Here is a 9,068-nt window from a genome sequence, read left to right as displayed (position 1 = left end):
GTGAACAGTTCCCATTCGGCAGGCTGTACAGACTTCAACGCTACATCCATTTCCGTATTACGTATCCGGCAACGGCTTGTGCAAGTTCCTCTTTGCACTATTGCACCTGTGTGTGAGGTTTGTTTCCCGCATCTTTTATACAGACATGGCCGTGTGATTTAATAAGTCGCGTAGATGGAGAATAGAAATTAGATACAGTAGATCCTTCGATCAGTAGATAGATATAATTTGCATTTATTAGCAAAATGCGCAAAAATTAGACTTTCCGACTTGCCAGTTCCCGAGTTTAGAAATTAAAGGTAGTTAGATTACCAGTCCAGAAAAAAAATCATTTTTGTTTCCACTGGTAAAATCTATCTTTTATGTCCTATTCCTTGTTTCTTTTTCTTAATAACTATCAATATCCTACTTTTTTATGTCAGTATGTCTGTGGCATTTCCGTATTCCTGTATTCCATGTCTGAGGAACATGTAGACTATAGCCTTAGATACTGATGCAGACGTTGAAATCCTTTTCTGTTTTCCATCCATTTGTGCAGTCTTTTTAATTCCGACAAATCTTTGGAATCCTGATAATGTTAATGAATTGAAAAGTTGTAATTATATTTAATTTACTGTAATCAATTGCTTGCACACTCCAAGCTGGCGTATCGTCGGCACCAGTATTCATCAAATCCAAAATTGGCATCTATAGAAATGAATTGGTCTGCGAACCAAGAAGCATGCGATAGCGATAATGAAATGTTCCAAATGTCATCAAGTAGAATGAGAGACGATGGAAGTCATGTGAGGTTGCTTTCAGTCAGCGAAGATGAAGAACAAGCTAGTGTATCACCACAAGATGCTGGCCTACCACATCTTAATTTTCGCCAGAGTCAACATTCATCGACTAAGTTTAAAGAGGAAAAAAAGTCAAGAGCTGCTGCACTCAGTATTCTTGTTGTCGGAGTTATTCTTATTATTATTATAAATATTGGTTTGGGTATTAAATTGAAGAATATGCATGGTTACCCTGACAAATCGGTGTCTTCATCAGTGCAACCATCATCAACATTGAAATGCCCTGTGAAAAAAGAGAGTAATTCACTGAGATGTAATTCATCGTTTCCATGGCAAATGTATCGTCTTCCATCGTACATTCATCCAGAATTTTACTCCATTTTTTTACATCCAAATCTCACTCTTGGGAACTATTCCGGTGAAGTTGATATTGTAGTGTCTGTCTCTCAAGCTACAGACTTAATTGTTATCCACAGTAAAGAATTAAATATATCTGCTCTCAAGGTATACAGCGGTTGGCATAAACGAGGTGATAAAATTCCTGCGGAATACGAGGTACCCCAACAAAGGGAGTATCAGGTTTGCACAGAGCTTGATTTTGTTGCAATTCAGTTATCTGACAGGCTTCAAACACAGAAACAATATACAATTCATATTGAATTTATCGGCAGCTTGACAATGTCTCTTAATGGATTTTATTTGAGTAAATATAAAACGAAAACAGGTGTTAACAAAACATTGGCTACAACGCAATTTGAAGCCTTATCGGCCCGAAAAGCATTCCCATGCTTTGATGAACCAGCGATGAAAGCGAACTTTTCAGTCAACATCGTCAGAGATAATACAAATTCTGCTTTATCGAATATGCCAGTGGAAATTACATCCGATTTTGGGGATGATTTGAAGTTGGTCAAATTTCAAACATCTGTAGCTATGAGTACTTATCTTCTTGCTTTTATTATTGTTCCTGACTTTGATAATATCACAAACGAGGTTCAATTACGGCGGGGTAGCACTCCTGTTTCGGTCTATTCCCCAAAAGATAAAATTAAAAGTGCGCAATTTGCATTAGAAGTTGCATCCAAAGTGCTAATTCAATATGAGAAGACTTTCAAAATTTCATACCCATTACCTAAACTTGATCTCATTGCAATTCCTGATTTTGCCGCTGGGGCAATGGAGAACTGGGGTCTTGTCACTTATCGTGAAACTGCAATACTCTGGGATGAGAAAACATCTTCCATTTCAGACAAAGAATGGGTCGCAATTGTTGTTGCCCATGAACTTGCTCATCAATGGTTTGGAAATCTCGTAACAATGGAATGGTGGAATGATTTATGGTTAAACGAAGGATTTGCAAGCTATGTTGAATTTTTTGGGGTGAATCATATTTACCCTGAATGGAACCTAATGGAAACTTTTCATAGTCTTACTACTGCAGATGCAATGACAGTGGATGAAAATGAAAATACACATCCAATTTCAGTGCCTGTTAATAGTGCTATTCAAATTGAAGAGCTCTTTGATGATATCACATATAAAAAAGGTGCTTGTCTAATATCCATGATGATAAGTTATCTTGGTGAAGACAATTTTTATGCTGGCATCACAGATTACCTAAGTAAATTTGCTTATAGTAACGCTAACAACAAAGACTTGACTAATGCTGTTGTTCAACATACGTCTACCGCCAATCAACGTAAAAACGTTTTGCGGATGTTAGAATCATGGACAGTTGAACCAGGATTTCCTGTTTTAAATGTATCGCTTGATGGAAAAACAGTTATCATATCCCAAATGAGATATATGCTAGAGTTACCAGCTTCATATACAAATGCAAATAAATGTAACAATAAAAGTGAATCTTTATGGCAAATTCCACTTTCTTATATGACAGATAAATCGAAGGATTCCGCATGGGAATTTATTGAAAACAGAACATACACTTTTACCTTACAGGACTACCCAAAATGGATGATCCTAAACGCTAATAGGCGTGGGTACTATTTGATTAATTATAGTATAAAAATGTTAGAAAGCCTAATATTGCAATTGAAAACAGATCATACGGCAATATCGGCTTTGGATCGGTCCGGTATTCTGTTCAATGTTGCCAAATCTGCCAAAGCCGGTTTAATTGGTTATGATAGACTATTAGACCTTATGACCTATCTCGAAAAGGAAGAAGAATATGGACCATTGTATAGTGCTTTACTCATCTTGAGTGACTTCAAGAAAATATTGAAAATGCAATTCCATACAAATCATCATAAAAAGATGAAACATTTTTCAAAAAACTTGCTGAGTCACATTTATTCTAAATATGGGTGGCCGACTGTTGCTTCAACGCAATCAACATTGACTCATCCGGAAATAAAACTTCGACGATCAGCGATTAAATTAATGTGCGCTTATGACAATGAGAATTGTACTAATCAAGCACTGATTCATTTCAGGAAATGGATGGATAATAACACTCAGTTAGAGGTAGATTACAAAGACATTGTTTACAGTACTGGAATCAGACTAGGGTTGCCCGAAGATTGGAAATATATGTGGAATAAATATACAAAGGATCTGACTCTTGACGCTTCAGAAAAAAATAAACTTTTGAAAGCTCTTTGCCATCGTACGGATGAAAAAACGGTGGAATTCTTACTCGATGAGGCAATAAAGGGAGAAAATATTAGACATCAAGATGCTGACACCGTGGTACATTACCTAACGTATAGTGGTAGAGTAGGTAGTATGATGGCTTGGAAGTTTGTTCGTAGTAAGTGGGAAGAAATTACTTCCATATTTCTAATAAGTAGTTTTACAGTTCAACGAATGGCCGAAAACATTTTTCAGACTTTTACAGATGAAAGTGAAATAGCTGGTGCTGAAAAATTTATGGAAATGCATAATTTGACTGGAATAAGATATTTCAAACGAGCTCTTGAAAAAGCAAAATTTAATGTGCATTGGATCGAAACGTATCAGCCACAAGTATTTGAGTGGTTAGATAAAAATATAGCGGATTCGGAAATCTAGAATCGTGATTATCATGTCAGTTTCTGTGTCTTGGTTGCTGGGGATGGTGCAAAATACTTAGTAATTCCAATTTTTTTAAATGATTGATATTTCATTTTTTTTGTAGTTCCCACAACTTTTCTATATGTTTTTTTTATTTGTCGGTATTACATCTTTACTTGGTTTAATAATTTTGCAAGCTAAATTTGAGACAGATGCGCTATTTGAGATATCTGCATTTGCTTTATTAGCAAAACAATACATTTTAATTTGAAAATATTTCATAATAATATACTGTACTAGTTCTGGTATACCAGTGTGGAACTATTGGCAACAAGTTGTTACAATATTTATGACATGATATTACAGTTGATCTTTTGCTGTTAACGCTTCTCGAATCATCATATACATGTGAATCCATCTATTCATGTATTATTTTCCAGATACAAGTGCTGCATTTGTAAAGCTCATGCAATATCACAACTACACAATATCAACCCAAGATTATAATACTTAGAAAAATGAGCAATATCAAGTTCACTCATTGTTACATAATTTGAATAAATCTACTATGAGCCACATTTTTTTAATAATAAAGATATAATGTGTGAGCCATTCAGTAAAAGATGTTCGCCGTCCCTATCGAATAATGTGAACAAGTTTTAGTACTAAACTCACATCCCTACTTTATTTTTGTTTTAGTGCAATGAATTTACTGTGGTGAACGATATTGCCAATCTATTCTAATTAACATAACATGTATGGTATACTATATGTTTTGTTTTCTGCTTTTTATTCATTATCATCTTTAGATCTTTGACTAAATAAAGTTGTTGAATGTTCCTGTTTTTATAATAGGCCTACACACTTTTTGCCAACTGCACTATTTTTGGGGTTGAAAGTATTGAAAATATGTCATATCAATTTTATGAACCAAATAGTGTAATAATAGAGAAAGATTTATAATTTTTTTGTTGTATGATTTTTTAAAAATATTGTCAATTTGCACAGTTGAAATTGTTGAAGGATTTTTTGTGAGCTGTTTTTACCTTGTATCTATTTTTAGTACAAATATGAAATGAAATAAGATGTATTGCATCATTGTGTCTTACCTGAGTATTACCTTGTACCAAGTTTAGCCTATGTACCAATTATTTTTGGTGCTCCAGAAGTATATGTACCAATGTGGAGGTAACTAATTTTGTTCGCCTACTTTACATCAAGTTGTGTAAAGGACGGAAGCCTATGAGCAGGGGGTATATTCACTTGGCTAACACAAACTGTCCCCGAACTTGTAATAGATTTAAAAAAGAAAATCGGAATGAAATCATGGCCTAACCATGCCCTGGTACACATACTACTTGAGTACCTTATTTTTCATGTAGATTTCTCCCAATATTTTTCAAAAAGTTGAAAGATCACTGGTACAGGAGTCTGGAGTGACAGCTGAAATGCTAAGATATTTATTACTTCCTCTTATGTTAAACCACATTGGTTAAGTGTACACATTTACTATGTAAATTTTCCCCCAACTAGAAACTTATGCGTTTTGAATTATTGAGAATGAGAACTATCCACCGCTAGTATATTGATCAAAAACCTTTTTTGGTTTTAAAATCTCATTTGAACTTCAGTAATCAGTAATTTTTGTTTGTTTGAATTTTGTTGTATGGTACTATACTGATATTGTAACATGGCTCAAGATTGTTATTAACGTTTCAATTTTTCGGGGAAGAATTAAAATTAGGCTCAGTTCAATTGTTTTTTGAACTGTGTATGCTTGCTATTATTTGTTGTTTCTTATCTTTTCTTTATTTGCACAACTTGCCCTTCGAACAACATTACTTTTGCCTGGCTTATTTTGGTTCGAACTAATTTGTTTTTAATGTACCAGCATTCAAAGCTAGATTTCCCTTTACATAAGAAAATAAATTTTCCTATTTGAAGAGTTTTTACTGTTATTAATGAACTGTGTCTGATTTTTTGAATATTGCCTTTTATGCTTTTAAAATCATGTTGATTGATTTAAAAAAAATTTGTATCAGTATATAATGTCAATTGTCAAATCTCAATATATGCCTTCCTTGATAAATAAAATTCCACCATTCAATGACTTGTAATTGTGTTATTATAGTCTGTTACTGCAGTTTGGGTACAGCGTAGATAAACCTTAGAATAGCTACCCTATATGGAAAAAATAGCCAATCAGGTTGTAAAATTTATGATATAAATTATCGAGAGCTTCACCCCAAAAGACGAAACACTAAAAATGAGGAAAACATAAATTTTCAATTTTTGACATCTTAACTTTTTATTGAAATATTCGATTAAAAATCAGCTTAAAAATTGTTTATTCCTTTTGTAATGTTCTCAAATTAAATTTTTTTTAAATTTCAACATTCACCCTTTATATGATAAATCTCAATATAGGGAGTGGTAGAATGAATGTTTTATCCCATTTGTGGGTTGAGGGATATTGATTATTACTGCCAATCAACTTTTCTACTTATTACTGAAACATGGTAGTTTATTTTATAATGTCATCAAATGGTAAGAAAATTACTTCAAAACATAATAAACTGTAATTTTGTACTAAAGCTTCATCGTCTTAGTACAATAATACTCCATCTGAATAATTATATTTTATCCATAATAGGGGTAATTTTGCAAATGGGTACAATAACAATATTGGTGATTCTTGTAGTTATAGTTTTATTGTCAAAGGGTCTTTTAAATAAGTACCTATTTGTCATATTTTCTTTGTTTACGACTGACAGTAATCATCATGATTTTGGACGTCGAAAACATTTTTCGATAGCAACCTGCTATGTGGTTACGCCCCTCAAAATTTCTACCACGTCTCCACTACCTTTTGATTCTTTTGGGAGGCATGTGGGCGTAAAACGATTCCAAACCTATTATGTTTAGCCATTTTGTTTGTAATACAGATATAGAAAGCAATTGTATTAACTTGACTGATATTTTTTAAATATATCATTTATTGAATTTTATTGTTGAATGGTGTAGTTTTGTTTTTGTGATATAAGTGCATGATATATGAAGCTAAATTATTGTTCTATGCCAACTTATTGTGTTTTGGTGTTTTAATGAGTTGTCTTTTTTGAATTTTCTGCTAGTTATTATTAATAAAACTTAAAATAAAATCAGAATAAAATTATTGTAATTTTGCTTCTGGAAGTAGTTCGAAAAGATAACAATGGAGGGAGACATTGCTTCTCCAAGTCAAGTTAGTGGTAAGATGAGTGTGCGATATTTTGTTTGTCATCTTTAGAACTGTGAAATATTTGAAGTAAAGCTGTTCCTCGTCTTGCCATGTGTTCCGCTCATGGTTTTATGGTTGCTTACTGTATGGAAATGGATCCTATCATACCCTTGATTATCACTCATGTGTTCACAAGTGCAAATGCCATTAAAATGGTTTTCTTCGTCTTTCCAGGGTTGTACTGTACGTGTTGTACACCGGCGGTTCCCAGCCAGAGGCCACAATGCTAGGTGCAAAACTGATTTTACTTTTCACTACAAAAAAACTCCCTTTGTAGTTTCATTGCTTTATTTCACAGGGTGTTTTCACTTTTTCGAGCATAAATTGTTTGAACATAATGGGATTTGGAATCTGCCAATCATAATGACACTATAAATACAGTGCTGATACTATGATAAACATCAGGCCATGAGTGCTAAAACTTCGGAAGGGGGCCACGAGCCATAAGAGGTTGGGAGAGAAGGTTGTACATCATGAAGTTGTATGCATCTCGGATGATTCACTGGTTGACTATCTTCTTACCTAACCCTGGGGACAGATCATGATCCAGTGTGGTTCACTACAATATGTTTCATTAATTAAGACGTCTTATTTATTGATTTCCCTCTTGGGATGAATTTAATGAAATTATATCACCCATTGTATCGTAACCAAAAAGACTATTTTCTGCGGTTGCTTGCTTCTACTATATCTATTCTTTTATAGCCATGGCAGGGGCATTGATCAGTTCAGCTGCTGATAAGGATAAAAATGTACAAGATACTGTCATTACTGCTTTGACAAAACTTGGGAGACATCAACATGCTGTAGTTTTGGGAGCCCTTCGTAACTATATTGTCAATACTCAGAAGGTATTGAATCTACATTTTTGAAAGGCAATTTGTAATCTAAATATTTTATATCAGTGTGACCCCAAAAAAACAGAACCCAGATCATTTGAAACATATTCTAGCGAGAACATGTACGGAGTGCCCTAGATTGCTGAAACTTATGGGTCATACACAAGCTGATGTTCATGTGTTAAATGAATTTTCTTGGGGGTAATCAAGAAATTTATGGGGGATCACTTCCTATTTCTTGTTATCTGAAAATTTGATTAGATTAATAATAATTAAATGAATGTGGTAAATTAATTTTCTTGGGGGTAGTTAAGAAATGTATGAGTTTTGTTTATGGGGGATCACTCTGTATTTCTTGTTATCTAAAAATGTGATCAGATTAATAATAATTAATTAATAATCCATATAACCACATAACATGACTCGTAGGAATGTCAAAAACAAAGCGAATACTAAAGCATTTATAAGATAATTATGATAGATAAAAAACTAGTCCAACAAAATAAAATAACTAATCAAAACAATGTTTATCTAAATTATCCTGAATTACTGAATTTGACTTCTATGTATGAGAGGCTCTCTATTTTCTTGATGTGAAGTTTCACAGCTTTCAATTTTTTTCTATCTGATGGCCGAGAGGTTTAGACTTAACCGTTTTGGCCACAGTTAAAATCCCTGGTTTAAAAACCATGCCCATCACTTACCCAGGTTGTAATAAATTATTTAGGCAATGCCAAACCATAAAGATTCTGGTTCTTTCTAATAATAGTAGCTTAGATCATCCTATGAAACACTTGATTTTATAATATTCTAAAAGCGTGTCCTATTTTTCCACTTTCTCATTCTCAAATTTTAGCTGGATCTCAATCATCGTGTTATATTGCTTCGTGCTATGAATAGCATTTTAAAAGAAGTCTTGGCAAATACTGAAATCAATATTACTTTGGCAAGAGAACTGATTGGAATGGCATCTGAAGATATGACAAAATCAAAGGTATCATGTTATGAAAGTGGTAGTTGATGGTGAAATCAGATTTCATATTTTATTCTGGAGGAGTGGAATGCTAATAAATCCACCTATTCATATGCATGAATCACTCCCTTCAGTCCCCTGTTCGAATCTGGTATGTTGATGACTAACCAGTTAAACATAGC

General features: G+C 33.6%; 2 protein-coding genes across 2 annotated transcripts in view; both read left to right on the top strand.

The window, feature by feature from the left end:
- Positions 1–53: 53 nt before the first annotated feature.
- LOC120344272 (endoplasmic reticulum aminopeptidase 1-like) lies at positions 54–6,928 on the top strand. The gene has a single exon (XM_039413404.2). It carries the CDS (start codon positions 696–698, stop codon positions 3,810–3,812), a length of 3,117 nt encoding a protein of 1,038 aa, XP_039269338.2. The 5' UTR covers positions 54–695; the 3' UTR covers positions 3,813–6,928.
- The window catches only part of LOC120344271 (maestro heat-like repeat-containing protein family member 1), an 84,594-nt gene continuing 82,452 nt past the window's right edge, over positions 6,927–9,068 (top strand). The window contains exons 1-3 of the mRNA XM_039413403.2: positions 6,927–7,045; positions 7,780–7,925; positions 8,770–8,907. Coding sequence (XP_039269337.2) covers positions 7,009–7,045; positions 7,780–7,925; positions 8,770–8,907 — 321 coding nt within the window. The 5' untranslated portion in view covers positions 6,927–7,008. The remainder of the gene's footprint in view (positions 7,046–7,779; positions 7,926–8,769; positions 8,908–9,068) is intronic.

Source organism: Styela clava, chromosome 5 (assembly GCF_964204865.1).
Source record: "Styela clava chromosome 5, kaStyClav1.hap1.2, whole genome shotgun sequence".
Taxonomy (NCBI): Eukaryota; Metazoa; Chordata; class Ascidiacea; order Stolidobranchia; family Styelidae; genus Styela; species Styela clava.
This window is presented reverse-complemented; position numbering and strand designations above follow the sequence as displayed.

Excerpts from the sequence above, each read along its gene's own strand:
- LOC120344272 (XM_039413404.2), top strand. The coding sequence starts at position 696 with ATGAATTGGTCTGCGAACCAAGAAGCATGCGATAGCGATAATGAAATG.